The sequence below is a fragment of the Acanthochromis polyacanthus genome, chromosome 7 (genome assembly GCF_021347895.1).
Source record: "Acanthochromis polyacanthus isolate Apoly-LR-REF ecotype Palm Island chromosome 7, KAUST_Apoly_ChrSc, whole genome shotgun sequence".
NCBI lineage: Eukaryota > Metazoa > Chordata > Actinopteri > Pomacentridae > Acanthochromis > Acanthochromis polyacanthus.
The window spans coordinates 2,741,417-2,757,486 of NC_067119.1; the positions used below are offsets into that span (position 1 = coordinate 2,741,417).

At 39.4% G+C, this 16,070-nt stretch overlaps 1 protein-coding gene across 2 annotated transcripts in view; it reads right to left on the reverse strand.

The window, feature by feature from the left end:
• Window positions 1–3,357: 3,357 nt before the first annotated feature.
• LOC110965222 (golgin subfamily A member 4-like) overlaps window positions 3,358–16,070 on the reverse strand; it is a 43,721-nt gene continuing 31,008 nt past the window's right edge. For both annotated transcript variants that reach the window (XM_051951240.1, XM_051951241.1), the window contains 2 exons: window positions 8,277–9,464; window positions 3,358–8,110 (listed from right to left, as the gene is read on the reverse strand). In XM_051951240.1, coding sequence (XP_051807200.1) covers window positions 6,492–8,110; window positions 8,277–9,464 — 2,807 coding nt within the window. In that variant the 3' untranslated portion in view covers window positions 3,358–6,491. The remainder of the gene's footprint in view (window positions 8,111–8,276; window positions 9,465–16,070) is intronic.

Here is a 16,070-nt window from a genome sequence, read left to right on the forward strand (position 1 = left end):
CCAGAACACGGTAAGTAAGAACATGGTGGTGCTGATTCTGACCCGTGAAAGACCCTTGAAAAGCTCCATTTCTGAACACAACTCAGACTTTTAAAGCTACATGAAGAGGACATTCAGCAAAAGACAACAATAGAACACATTTTCAAATGGACATTACTCATATCGGATATATAAACAATCCACTTATGACCAAAAACCTCTGAAATTAATGCGGTGATGTATGACTCTCTTTTACTGTCGTTTCTGCTCACAGCTGTCTGAACACTGAAGCTACCTGACAGCATCTGTTCAGAGAACATCTGGAAATTGTCTGTCAGGAAGATTTTCAGCAAATGAGGCGAGTCTGAAAAGTTAGTCTGGAGCCCTGTCAATAAAATGTCAGAAAAGGGTGAAAAATATCTTTCAGTGATTCCCAAAGTCCAAGATAACAAATGTCTTGTTTTGTTTACGATCACAGAGAAAGAAGGAAACCAGAAAACATTCATAATTAAGAAACTCCAATGAAAGAATGCAGGTTTATAGATAAATAAAAATACTCAAAATTATTAATTATCAAAATACCAGTTAATTCATTTACTAGTTCAGAGATAATTGATGAATAGTTTCCGTTTTTGTTCCAAAACAAGCATCAGGCAGCGTACCACTATATTCATGAGCAGAACAAACAGAACCAGAAAAAAAATTCATGTTTCACAGCAGATTAATTCAATATATTGTTCTATTTGAAGCTAACTTTTAGCTTTGACTCCCTGTAGCCTCCATTAGCTAATATGTCATCAGCTCACTGACAAGAAAAATTAATTATTTGTTAAATATTTTTGCTCCCAGATGGTGAGTTTGATCCATAGATTTAATGTCATGTTCCATAAGTCAATTGTAATTATTAAAAAAATTAATATTCAGCGTCTTTGTTGGCTAACAGCTGTCAGTTAAGCTAGTTAGCGTTAGCTAGCGTTAGCTAGCATCTTACCTCGGCGCAAACGGAGGAGTTTCTGTGGCTCTCTGATGGATTCAGCGCTGACTGAGCTCTTCCACTCTGTTTAATCCACATCCCACATCTCTGCTGTGGAGCTTCCAGCTGCAGGAAAACACTAAAATACCACACTTTGCTCTGAACTCAGAGGATTTCTGCTGCTCCGTTTCACCTTTGACCTCTGACAGGCCTCCTGCTTAGTTACGGTTGCTGAGCTGTGATTGGACAGCGGCCGTTGGAGGGCGGGAAGGACCAAAACAAAGATGGAGGCAGGAGATGAAGAAAGACTGTGTGGCAGACAGCAGACTGGCAGAGATTTATGAGGACAGAAACCAGGAGAAAAGAGACAAGAACCCTCTGAGGATGTGAACAATTGTTAGATTCTGTATTTTCAACAATATTAGTCTTTATTTAGAGAGAACTCTTCAAAATCCAAGTTATAAAGAGCTTCAAAAGAGCAGAAAAAATATTTTAAAGAGGCTGAAATATAATGGCAGTTAGTTCACTTCTTGTCTAACTGCATGACTCAATTTGTATTATTTCATGATTTTGTTGTCATTTTTGTTCTCACATCCATCTCAATCAACAGGATCCTTTCTGCTTTGTTCATGGAGTTCATTGTTTTCTCACATCTTAGCTTTTCTGAGTATAACTGTAATGTGATACATCAACACTCCATTACAAGTAAATACATTTGAAATCCTGCTCAAGAGTCACCACCCAAATCCACTCCAAATATTAAAACTAAAAGTACTCTTCATCCAGTAAAAGTAGGACAAACTGTCTCTCAGGTAGAAGCAGACCAGGCCTGAAGCTCCACCTGCTGGCTGGACACCACAGTGACAGCACACAGTGGATTGTAGTAGAAAACAGCCAGGAGGTGATGGAAAGAAAGAATATAATTACAGAAAGACAACAACCTGTAAGAAGTGGCCACATGTATGAGCCTCTTCTATCTCTGGAAGCTGGTTGGCTCGTCTGAGTGGTTCTTTAGGAGGTGGAGGTTTGTCCTGATGTACCTGAAACCTGAACAACAACCTGAAGCTGGACTCATCTTTATCCTTTTGGCAGTCCAAGTTTTAATTTCATCTCATTCTACTTCCAGTTGTTTTTGTTGACTCAACAGTTGTTTTTTAAATGTTAATTACTGTTTTTATTACTGACATAATCTTTCATTTTTTTGTTCACACAGCTCTCTGAATTTAAGTGATGGGGATAAAATAAACAGTCCTGTGCAGCAACCCAAAGGTAAAGTGAGACACTAGCAGACTGAATTAATTCAATCAAATGTGCGTCTATCGCAGCCTTTCTTGCAAATAACTCCCTCCTTGTGTGACAATTTCAAAAGAGTTTCTTTTATTTTGACTACAAGTTCACTTCATAAGAACTTTTCAATCCTTTGGACACCAAGCAGTTTCAGAGTGTTTTTTTTTTTAATGGTGTTGTAATATGAAGCCCTGCATCTCTATAGAAACAGCTCAACCATGAATATAAGGAGAGAGAACTTAGAAATGTCTTGTATGACGCTGTTAGAATGGTGGTGGCAGCATCATGATGTGAGGATGCTTATCAGCAGCAGGCTCTGGGAGACTAGTAAAGGTAGATGGTAAAATGAGCTGAACACTGTAACTGCAGCCTAAAATGTATCTACTAAATACCAGCTTCACAGAGGGGAAAACTTATGTAATCACTTGTTTTATAATTTTAATTAACTGGCATTACTTTGTAGAAATCTGTTTTCACTTTTACTTGCAGAACTCTTTTTTAGCAAAATTTAATTGACCATAATTAAATGTTGAAGAACAATAAAAGGAAAATTACAAATTAAATATATATCAAGTACTCTATATGAAAGCATTTAGTATATTTTCAGTACTGTGAAAAGGTTTCAGACCCGTGACATGTATAGATTATGATCTGATCTGGAATCAGTCTGAATCACATGAAGAGAACACTGAAGCCTCTTTCACACAGGACACAGCCCCAGCTCCACCACACTCTGAAACCCATTCATTTTAATTGCCTGAACCACACAATGTCTGAATTTACCGCATTGTGGCTGTAGTGAGACTCTGGGAGAAATGTTTTCCTACAAGCAAGGCTGGTGCTAATGTCTGCTACTTAGCACAGGACAAATACATCTTTGCTATTAAAGTGTTTGCATCAAACTAAAAGCTTCTTGTTTAAGGGGACGGTGACATCACTCACTGGAAGTTTTAAAAACTCACGCTATTTTACTCGCTAGTCCACGACTCTCCAGGAGCTGTACGTTGAACCCCACAGTGAGCGCAGAACATTCCATGTCCTGAGTGAAAGCTGCTTAAGACAGGTTTGTTATGACCCTGTTGTCTAGAGTCAGCTAGGTAGATGACAAAAACCAGGTGTTCTTGGTTTAGTCAGACAATTTATTGCTTAGTGACATAATTAACAAAAGAAAGGTGATAATTAGAACAAAGAAAACAGGTCAGGTGGGTGTTGCTAACTCAAAGAACCAATTAAAACCCAAAGAAGGTGAACAGAGTTGTAAAAACTCGCTAAAACAAAATAACAGTAAACTCCCGAGCCGAACTTAAAGATACAACAGCAACACCCATGTGACGAACAAAAGTAATCCGCAAACAAGTGAAATGAAATTAAACCAACAAGTGCCGAGGAACAAATATCAGCTGGCAACCATTTTTAAATGACTACAGAACAGAAAACAAGAGACGAGTAACTTCTAACCAAGTTAAACAGCTTCTAACAGAAGTTCAATTTTTGTACAAAACACAAAGATAGGAGGAGATCTCAGGAAAACTGGCGCTGTTTTAAAGCCAAATATTCACATTTTACAATAATGACAGATACATAAAGCAAAGATCAATACAGAAAAAAAAGTATGAAAATTAATGTCTTAAAGGCATGAGAGGAGATTTAATTTCCTACGACTTTGAACGTAGCATGCGCACATACAACCTCTCCCTCACCCCCCTCTACCCTCCCCCTTCTTAACATTTACAAAGAAACGCCCCCCTCCAGAAACTTGCGTAGGACTCGTGAAGTTGTCTTTTACGGCTGGGTCCCCCTGGATCTTTATCTGCCATCATGTAAAAAAAGATGAGCAAAACAAGTCACCAGCTAACTACGAAGTTATACCAAAGCAACACATACACAAAACACGTAAGTCCAAGGCGTACGTAATCTACGTAACTAGGCCTGAGCCGGAAGGTTTTTGATTGACAGGAAAGGGAGCAAACCAAACGCCTCGGTCCGAGTGCAATGATTGGCTGATGTTTTTCAGGTCCTGCCATGTCCACAGTTATTTTATTTTTTATTCTTTTAGAGACCATACATACAAGTCCACTAAAGGTCAGTATATTCATTTTATGTGAATCAGACAAATATAACATAAAAACATCCTCCATAATGCCTTTAAGCTTATCCAACCAGTTATAAAGCATCCAGCACTATTTGACGTGTGGCAAAACAATGGAACATATCAAAATATATTTCTATCATATGAGTTTTATCATTTTGATTCATTTGCTTTTAATGTTTAATTTGGATATTTGTTGTCATATTTGATTTCACAAACATGTGCTTTCTCATAGTTCAATGTAACTAAAAACTATTATTAATAAAACCTCAAAGTCTCTTTAAAGTTCCCAACAAAATGGTACAGAAGAAAATAGAACAAAGTGTCATTATCACTGCAATGTTAACTCATTTTGCCTCCTTTTTATACAGTGTTGTGCATAAATTTTTGTCCCCCTACAGAAATCCTCTATGTTTGCATATTTTTTACACTTCAATCTTTCAGATCATCAAACTAATATTCATATTTGTTCAATGTTAGACAGAGATAACCCACAAAACTAAGTTTTTAAATTACGGTTTAATTTTATGAAGAATTATTGAAAACCCATATCACCTCTGTAAAAAGTAATTCCCCCCGTAAACCTAATAATGGGCTAGTCCACCCTTGGCAGCAATAACTGGAACAAATGTTTGTTGCAGCCTGTGATCAGTCTTTTATGGTACATGTCCACAGGACCTGTCCATTTCCCTCATCCTTGTCTATGTGAAAGGCACCGTGTTGCACGTTGGTTCCATTGTGGTGTGTTTCGAGCTGCGATCCGGTGCAGGTCACAGCTCCTCAAACAGAGGTCCAGTGCCTTGCGTCATTTCGACATTTGTCAAACATCTAAACCAGCTGCCATTGAACTAAAATGAGGACAGATTCAGCACAGATTATTTCTTGTGTCAAATGTTTTCAGAAATACTTTTTGCTGAACTGTTTTCATCATAAAAGGGAAAGTCTGCAACTGAGCCATGTTGGTCCCGTGCATCTGCTGGACTGAAGCTCGGTCCATTCTGCAGAAAAGTTTTAATTTGGTCACATTAGACAGTTTTCCATCATGAGTTGTCCTTTTAAGGTCTTGTCACAGCATCTCAATTAGGTTCGGTCCAGACTTTGAGTCGGCCCCTCCAGAACCTTCATTTTATTCTTTTTGAGCCTTCAGAGGTGGACTTGCTTGCGTGCTTTGGGTCTCTGTCATCCTGTACAAATCATTTGGCTTGAGCTTCAGGTCATGAACTGATGGTGACTATTCTTCAGGACGAGTTTCTGACAGACAGCAGACGTCATCCAGGTCCTCCAACCATCACACTACCACTGTCATGTTTCACTGCTGGCATCATGTTCCTCTTGTAAAATTCAGTATTGGCTTTACACCAGATGGAAATGACTCATGTCTTTCAGAAAGTTACACCTTTGACTCATCAGTCCACAGGAATTTATCTCAAAAGTCTTTTGGCTCGTCCAGATATTTTCGTTTAAATGCCGGACAAATTTTTATGCTCTTTTTGATCATTACTGGTTTGCGTCTTGCAACTCTCCCACAGATGCCTTAATCGCTCAGTGTTTCATGCAGATAGACCTGAACTGAGGCCAGTGAGGTCTGCAGTTCTTTTGATGTTTGTCTGGGTTCTTTTGTGACTCCTGGATTAGATGTTGACGCTCTCTTGGAGGACTGTTGGTTGTTGGTCCACTCCTGGGAAGTTTCACCACTGTTCCATGTTTTTCCATTTGTGGATAATGTCTCTGACTGTGGTTCTCTGGACTCCCAGAGTCTTGGCATGGCTTTGGAACCCTCCAGATTGATAAATGTCAGTGAATTCGACTTGCATCTGTTTTCGAATCTCTTTAGAATGTCATCATGTGCTGCTTTTTGAGGCCTTTTTGCTGCTTCACAAATCCAGACAGGTTCTATTTAGTGATGTTTAGATTCAGCAAGCATGGCAGTAGTTATATACGAGTGTGGATGGTGAGAATGAACCCAATTGTCAAATACTTTTGCACGGTCCATTACTTAAACTCTGTAAGATGGAAAGACACAAAAATAGAAACAGACATGCCACTAAGATTTAAAAAACTTTACAAAACAAAATGTAACGAAGACCCTGAATAGTACAGATAAAATAATTATGTTTCAGTAAAATAGACGTGAAGTTCTTTGGCTTCAGTTTGTACTTTCCCTCATAAAATGGAACAGGAGGATTTTGTCTCAACTTCTTCCAGAAGATCCTGGATCAGGCCACTCATTTCTCTTTCATGAATACTCTGCAGGTTTTCTTTTTCCTCCTCAGTTGTGGCCTTCTTCATTTGGTTCTCATGTGTTGTCAGCAAGTCCTTGATTCTTTTCAGGTTGTCCCTCTTCTTGGACACACACTTCACCAAGTTATAAATATCATCTTGATATTTTTCCCTCTTTACTTTTTCCTTGTGAGCTGCCAGTGCCTTTAACAGGTCATACTTCTCATCTTTATCTTTCAGTTGTTCTTCATGATGCTGCCTCTGAGCTGTAGATTCTTTGATGTATTCATTGAACTCTTCAGCTTTCCTCCTGGCTTCCTCCTCATACGTCTTCTTCAAATTTTCTAGTTTTTCCTTCAACTGTTTCCGTTCTTTTTCTTCTTGTTCTCTCCTGATTTGTTCTTCTTCTCTTCTCTTATTTTCATATTCATCTTGTTTCTGCTTGAACTTCTCCTGAAGTTCTTCTATTTTTCTTTTCTCCTCCTGTTGTCTGTCTTCATCTTCTTGTTTCTGTTTCTTCCACCACTCTCTTTGTTCTTCCTCCCAGGCTTCTTGTTTCTTTCTCATCTCGTCTCTGGTCTCTTCCAGTTTTTTCTTTTCCTCTTTTTCTGACTGAATTTGTCTGTCCAACTTTTCAAGCTCCATTTTTAGATTCTGTCGCTGACTTTCTTCTTCAGTTTTCCTTTTCTGTTCTTCTCGTTCTCTGTCTTCTCGTTCTTTCTTCCTCTGCTCACGCTCCTTGTTGATGTTTTCCTCCATTTTTTTAAGCTTCAGGTCTCTTTCCTGCTGAATTTTTTCTTTCTCTCTTTCCATTGCTATTTTCATCTTATTAATTTCTTCCTCATGTTTTCTTTCCAGCTCCTCCATCATTCTCTTCATTTCTTCTTCTTTCTCCTTCAGGATTTTCTTCATTTCTTTCCGTATCGCTGCTTCAGCTTCTTGCAGCATCTCGTTGGTGAAGCAGCTTCCTCCATTTTTCTTCACCATGGTGTCGATCTTTGTTATCAGCTCACTGACTTGTGTTCTATTTTGTTCATCATAGTTATTGAACATGTGGTATCTTCTTCCACAGTCAGAGATCAACTTCTTGAAGGAATCATCACATTGCTTTTCAATGTATTCTTCAATGGACTGATTCGCATGTTTTAATGAATCTCCTCTTGTGAAAAGAATGACGGTGAATTTTTCAGAATTCTTCCCAAAACTTTTCTTGATCAAATTTAATGTCTCCTTCTCCTCTGGTGTGAGTCTGCCGATCTGTAACACCAGCAGGAAGACATGTGGTCCTGGAGACAGAAGACTGATGCATTTTAACATCTCTTCATGAACCTGATCAGGAGTTAAACTGTTATCAAACAGTCCAGGAGTGTCGACCACGACAACAGGACGTCCGTCCACTTCACCCACTGACTTCTGACAACGTTTGGTGACTGAAGTTTGACTTGGTAGAGCTTCAAACTCTCTTCTTCCCAGAATGGTGTTTCCTGAAGAACTCTTTCCACTGCCAGTCTTCCCAATCAGAACAATCCTGAGACTCTCTGAGCTCTGTTGCTCTTCATCACCTGCAACAGAAAACATCTGGAGTTACGATTATACAAACGATTCACCCCTCTTGGATATTTCCTCCTTTTATTGCTTTTCAATATATAATTATGGTCAATTTCGTTTGGCAGAACAGGGTTTAGGAGAATCAACTACAGTAGAAAATAAAAACAGTGAAATACTTACAGGTGACCACATGAGGGTTTTTCAGTTTCTTGTTTTCAGCCTCCAGTTTTAGGTTCTTTTCCATTTGCCCATGAGCAAACGTTCCTGTTGTGTAGCTGTGAGGTTTCTGATCTGACAGTCTCATCTTGTCCACTTGATCCAGCAGCTCTGGGATCTGCTGCTTGTCCTTCATGTTGACAACAACAGATCTTCCTCCACAGCTCTGACAGAGCTCCTGGATGTCTCTGCTCTTTATAAAGTTAACAACAGCTGGAGCTGTAGGATCTGACTCCACAGTGAACAGAATCAGGGTGAAGTCTGTGACTTTAGAGCTGAATGTGTTCTGGATGGTCTCTAACTCTCCCTTGTCTTCATCAGTGAGGGGACCCACAGGTAGGACCAGGATGAAGGCATGGACGCCCTCAGGATCACAGAGGGAGATACACCTGAATGATTCCTCCATCACTGCCTCCTGAGGTTTTCCATACAAGGCAGGCAGCTCCAGCAGGGAAACCCGACGTCCACACACCTCTCCCTGGGTTTTAACACACTCTGATGAGTCTTCAGGTCGACCAAACTTTCTTTGTCCCAGAATAGCATTGACTGCTGAAGTCTTCTCAGCTCCTCTTCTACCACACAGGACCAGGTTCAGAGGAGGTTTGATGGGTTCAGACTTCGGTCTTCTTGTCACTTCGGTAAAGGTGAGGAAGGTTTCTTTGTTTTCTTGCACAATGTTCTTGATCTTCTCCATAAACAGTCCATGATTCTTATTATTCCAGCTGAATTGTCTTTGTCCACATTTTTCAAGAAGCCAGTTCACAGATGAACTTGTTGTTTTCCCCTCCTGAGTCATGATGACCATGGAGTGTTTGAAGGCGTCTTCACCAAACAGACTCAGGATGAACTTCAGTTTTTCTTCGTCCTTTTCCTTAAACTCAGACGGCTTCACTAACAGCAGCAGAACATTTGGTCCAGGAAGGTTCAGACTGATGCATCTTTTTACCTCTCCTCTCACTTTCTGCTCAGGAAAACTGAAGAGATCTGGTGTCTTCACAACTGTTACACATTTTCCTTCCAGCTCTCCACAGAGGGCCACACAACGCTGGTTTGATTTCCGTAAATCAAAAGTTTGATCTCGAATGATGAATTTGCCAAATTTTGTTTTCTCCTTTTCATTTTTTCCCAGCAGCACAATCCTGAATTCAGATGCTGCAACAGAACAAAGAAAAAAATATTTAATAATGATGACATGTGAATAGGAGATTTTATATTTTAGACTCCAGTTGTTAATTTAGGATTATACAAGATCATTCCAAAAATTACTACACCAGTACAAGCTCATATTTTTCAGTTTTATTTTTGTGTAAGACTGGCTTGGACTCATGATGGTGTTGCACAGTAATATACAAGCAGGTGCAGCATAAATGGTTGACAAGATGGCGACACAGTTTTGACCTGCGATGGCGTCTCCCAGAAACAATGCAGTACCTTTGTCCATGTCTGCATCTATGCCCGAGTCATTGAGTGGAGCTAAATGGAAATATGTTAACGACTGTTTCTCCAGAACGTATGTTACAAAGACTTTTACTCCAACTAGCACCAGCTGAGTGTGCTGACCGAGCTGGTGTCCACAACTATGAACACCAGCTCAGAACAGCATAAGTGGTTTAACAGGACGTGGAAGTGAGGTGAACATGGAGGTGCGCATGCTGCACTAACTGCTAACTCACTCAAGCCTGTGGTTCCCACAATCATGCTGGCTAATCTGCACTCCCTCGACAGCAAAAGAACCATATTAGATTCTGCAGAACTTCCCAGTGCAACTAAATCAGAACATTCCAAACAATGCAGTCAAGCTTGATGGACTAATTCTCCACAGAGCAGACAGAACAGTTTCATGTGGTAAGCTGAGAGGGGAAGGCCTGGCTGTTTTCACCAACAATATGTCATTTGAAGAGGCTATAGTGGTGTCTAGACACTGCTCACTGCACTTGGAGTGCATGACTGTCAAATGCCGACCTTTTCTACCTGCTGCTGGACACTTTCTCTGTTGCTGCTGTAGATTTCAACAAGGCAAGTCTCAAGTCTATGTTACAAAAATTCCATCAGCATGTGAAATGTGCAACCAGGAGCAAAAACATACCAGATCATGGGTACACAAACATCAGAAACTCCAACAGAGCAACCCTCCTCGCCCACACTGGCAACTCTGATCACCTAGCTGTCATGCTTACAGAACTAGGGTGAAACAAAACAAGCCAGCACTCAGAGAATTCAGACCGTGGCCAAAGGAGGCAATCCTGTCACTGGAAGACAGCTCAAGGACACACAATGGGAAATGTTCAAAGACACAGCAACAAAGCATGGTGTCAATGATCTGCAGGATCATATGGAGTCTGTCCTTGGCAGTGGAACTAAATGTACTGATGATGTGAGTCAAACATCAGGAAGGGATCAGAAGTCGACGTGACCAAGATGGCAGCATAGCAGCGGAGGGTTTCTTTTTCTTTTTTTAAAGAAACTCTTATAACTGCTATCATCTCATAAGAAAGAAGTCACAAGGTCATGCCAAAACCGCTTGGTGGAAAGCAGTGTGAAACTTTCACTAAAGACAGGTGCTAACCCAACCCAGCTGAGCCCTCAGAGCAGCTCAGATGCTAACATGGCTAGTACTAATATGGCTGGCATTGAAGAAGTGTTGTGCGAACTTAAGCCACTGAGGTCAGAATTTGGAAGAAGATTTGATGTTGTTGACCAGAAGCTGGTGGATATGACGAACACTCTCACAACACTGAAGGACACAGTTAAAGAGATAAAACAAGACGTTGCGAGCAATTTAGCATCGACCCCAGGCTGAGACCCGCACTGATGAGGCAGAAACAGCATTAGAAGAAACTGAAACAGCCCTGAGATCGGTTATCAAACGAATCTCTCTTCTGGAGGCGAAAACTGAAGACCTAGAGAACTGGGGCAGGAGAAAAAACTTGCGTGTCCTTGGAATAAGAGAGTAGCTGAGGGGACACGGCCACTTATTGACTTTATAAACGAAATGTTACCAACATGGCTGGAGCTGTCACCTGAAAAGACATTCACATTAGAACAAGTTCACCGTACACTGGCTCCCAGGAGACCAAACCAAAACAGAGCAGTATTGCTACGGTTCTCACTGCTTCAAGAGAAGGAGTTTGTCAACCAGGAGAGCAGAAAGATGGAGATCAAACACGACGGGCTAAAAATCACTTTTACTCAGGACCTTTCAGCTGAAATGGTATGTGCCCAGAAAGGATTTCAACCAGTGATAAAGAACTTTATCAACATCAATGCCTTCTGGGGGTTTCAGTACAACCCATGCAAGCTCAGAATCCTGTATAGATTCATCTTTTTTTCAACACTGCAGGAAGCTGAAGATTTCTACAAAGGAATCCCGCAAACAATGGCAGATACCTGTAAAGAGTGAACTGTGATAAAGTCCTTAAGATGCAGCAGAGACTGAATAAATTCATTCAGGAGCTACGACTTAACAATAGCAGGCGAAATCCGGAACATATAATATAAAGGGGGACTTCAATTGCACCCTGGACCCAGCTCTAGATAGATCTCAAAAAGATAACACACATGCCAAGACAAGAAAGCTACACAATAACTATACACAAGATCTTAAATTAAAGGACATTTGGAGGGTTATAAATCCTAAAATAAACAGTACTCATGTTTCTCAAGTACTCATAAAAGTCATTCGCACATTGATTATTTCCTAATATTCACAGAACTACAATCACATGTGATAGAATGTTGGTATAACAGTATTGTGATAAGTGATCACACACTGATCTCTTTGAAAATAAAATTAGATAAAATTGAACAGTACCCAAAAAGATTCAGATTGCAAACATTTTTGCTTAAGGATAAAATATACACCCTGTGCCAAATTATTAGGCAAGTAGGTTTTTTGTCCAAAACATAGTCTTAGAAATAAATCTGGGCCTTCCCACTTTTAAATAGTCTTGTCCTACGCTAACTTTGTATTTGTCAGACATTTCAAATTATATTACATTCAAAGCAAGAAAATCACCACATATGTCAAAAGTGCATGTGCCAAATTATTAGGCAAGTTTTAGCTTTCATCAAAATGAGACAAAAAAAGGACTTAACGGCTACAGAAAAGAGCCAAATAGTTCAGTTGCTGTCAGAAAAACTTACTCTTCATAAAATTGACAAGAAATTGGGAAGAGATACTAGGACCATGAAAAAGTATATCAAAAACAGTTGATGGCAGAAAAAAGCAAGTTGAAAAGAAAAAAAGAACGTTATCATCAAAAGATCTGAGAAGAATTAAGCTAGAAGCAGCTAGACGACCGCTGGCATCAAGTTCTACCATTTTTAAAAGCTGTGACTTACCTGAAATTCCTAGAAGTACCAGATGCCGCATCCTAAGAGAATACGGAACAGTCAAGAAATCACCCAAACAGCCTCCACTCAACAAAAAACACAAAGAAAAACGGTTGGAATGGGCAAAACAACATCTAAAGACCAACTTTATGCATGTTTTACGGACAGACGAGATGAGTCACCTTGGATGGCCCTGATGGCTGGGCAAGAGGATGGGTGGCCAATGGACAGGAAACCCCACGACATTTACAGCGGCAGCAAGGTGGCGGTTGTGTCATGGTTTGGGCAGGACTTATTAAAGATGAAGTTGTGGGTCCCTTTCGAGTTCCAGAAGGGGTAAAAATCAACTCTGAGACATACTGCGAGCTACTAAGCAACACCCTGTTCAAACAATGGTTCAACAAGAAGCCTGCTTCTTTCAAAAAGGCTCTCATTCTGATGCAGGACAACGCATCATCCCAGAAGTTGGTCTTTAGATGTTGTTTTGCCCATTCCAACCGTTTTTCTTTGTGGTTTTTGTTGAGTGGATGCTGTTTGGGTGATTTCTTGACTATTCCATACTCTCTTAGGATGGGGCATCTGGTACTTCTAGGAACTTCAGGTAAATCACAGCTTTTAAAGATGGTAGAACTTGATGCCAGCGGTCGTCTGTCTGCTTCTCGCTTAATTCTTCTCAGATCCTTTGATGATAACGTTCTTCTTTTCTTTTCAACTCACTTTTTTCTGCCATCGACTGTTTTTGATGTACTTTTTCATGGTCCGAGTATCTCTTCCCAATTTCTTGGCAATTTTATTGGGAGTAAGTTTTTCTGACAGCAACTGAACTATTTGGCTCTTTTCTGTAGCCGTTAAGTCCTTTTTTTGGTCCCATTTTGATGAAAGCTAAAACTTGCCTAATAATTTGGCACATGCACTTTTGACATATGTGGTGATTTTCTTGCTTTAAATGTAATATAATTTGAAATGATGTCTGACAAATACAAAGTTAGTGTAGGACAAGACTATTTAAAAGTGGGAAGGCCTGGACTTATTTCTAAGACTATGTTTTGGACAAAAAACCTACTTGCCTAATAATTTGGCACAGGGTGTATATTGAATTTGTAGAAAAATGTATAGATGATTATTTTGAACATAAGGAAATAACCTCAGCCAGTATAAGATGGGAAGCTTTTAAAGCTTATATTAGAGGAGAGATAATCAGTTATACAAGCACTAAAAATAAAAAAATTAACCAAGAAGTCCTGTCATTAGAACAACAAATTAAGACCCTAGAAAACAAATTCTGTTATAGTAATGATCCTGAAAAACTACATGAATTAACTCTCATGAGAGCTACATACGATAAATTGACAACCAATAAAGTGGCAAAAAGTTTATTGTGCACTAAACAAGCATTATATGACCAAGGAGAAAAGCTGGCAAACTACTGGCATGGAGAATAAAAAAAAAAAACACAAGCTGAGAGAGCAATCCTTAGTATAAAAACAATTGAGGACAATTTGATTTCAGACCCGACACAGATAAACAAAAGTTTTAGAGCATTTTATAAATTGTTATATCAATCAGAATGTAATCCAAATGAAGAAATCCAAAATAAATTTCTAGATAGACTACCATTTCAAACTCTGTCAGAGGAAAATTAATTGGTACTTGACAGTCAACTTGCAATCAATGACAAATTAAAAGCTATAAGTGAGATGAATAGTGGCAAAGCACCCGGACCAGATGGACTATCGGTAGGATTTCATAAAATGTTTAAAAATAAGCTGATACAGCCACTACTTAGTATGTTCAGAGAGTCTTTTGAACTAGGTGTTTTCCCAGAATCATTAAGATTAGCTACAATTACCCTTATTTTAAAGTCTAACAAACCACCAACAGAGGGCTTGTCATAAGGAGGAATTCGTCTCATGGGATGTGATACAAAAATGTTATGCAAGGTACTCTCCAAAAGATTAGAAAAATATATGCTGGATTGCTGACAATCAACAAGGATTTAATAAAAACAGACAAAGTTATCACAATATCAGACATGTTGTAAATATATTATTTGAGAAACGGGAAGCAAAAGATACAGTAATGCTGACAGTAGATGCCTGTCATGACTCCCCTGCCTGATAGAGCTATACCAGCAGCACTGCATCAGTAGAGCCACCTCCATCATCATGGACCCACTCCATCCCTCCCACCACATCTTCTCCCTTTTGCCATCACGGAGATACAGCAGCATTAGATGCAAAACTACCAGGAAGCTCAACAGCTTCTTTCCTCAGGCTGTGAGACTTATTAATGGACCGTTCCCCATCCCCACATACACACCTACACTTTAATGCACTTTAGAGAGACCAGATTGTTTGAGAGATTTAATTGATTTTTTTATCTGATTTGATTGCTATTTATTAGTTTATTGTGATGTCTATATTTTAACATGATGTATACTATTGATTCATCAATTTCCGGTTTCTCTTGTTTCAGTTTATATTGTTGTAGTTCTTTGTCTTTTTCTTGTGTGGTTAAATAAAAGCATTATAAAACCGTTCATTTGTCTGCACTCCCATTTCCTGCACTTGAGCCTCTGTACCTGCCGTAACAAGATATGTGGGAGAATCTGTAACTATGTCGCAGGTTACCCCTCTATGGAATAATGATCAGTTTATACCTGGCAGGAGAGATGGAGGATTTAAAATATGGAAAATTAAGGGCATCCAGGCAATTAAGGATCTGTAGCTTCATGGAAAATTCCTGACATTCAATGACCTGTCTGAAAAATATCAAATTCTGCCAAAATATATTAACTATTCGCAGGTTAAAAACTTTTTGTCGTCTCGGTCAAGAAATCATGTGTATACCTGAATTATCATTAATTGCACAAATGGGAAAACAGGGAGACAAAGGCCTATTGTCAAAATATTATAATCTGATTATGTCAAATTCCAAGAACTCTTCAACAGATAAATTGAGCACATGGAGAAATGACATACAAGAAGACATAGATTAAACAGACTGGAACAAGGCCTGTCTGAAGGCCCAAAAACAAACCAGAAATACACAACTTAAGTTACTACAATCTAAATAGTTAACAATGGTTTATATAAGCCCTGAGAAACTCCATCATATGGAAGTCTCACTGACAGTTACAGAAATGGTTTGATTGCAGTGATCGCCTCAAAAAGTTGTGCAGCAAAAAATAAAAAAATTAAGGGTACCATCATTTTTGTCAGGCTGCACAGTGGCATAGTGGTTAACACTTTCGCCTTGCAGCAAGAAGATGCCCGGTTCAAATCCTGGCCTGAGCTTGGGATCTTTCTGCATGGAGTTTGCATGTTCTCCCTGTGCATGCGTGGGTTTTCTCTGGGTACTCCGGCTTCCTCCCACAGTCCAAAAATATGCTGAAGTTAATTGATGACTCTAAATTTTTTTTTTTTG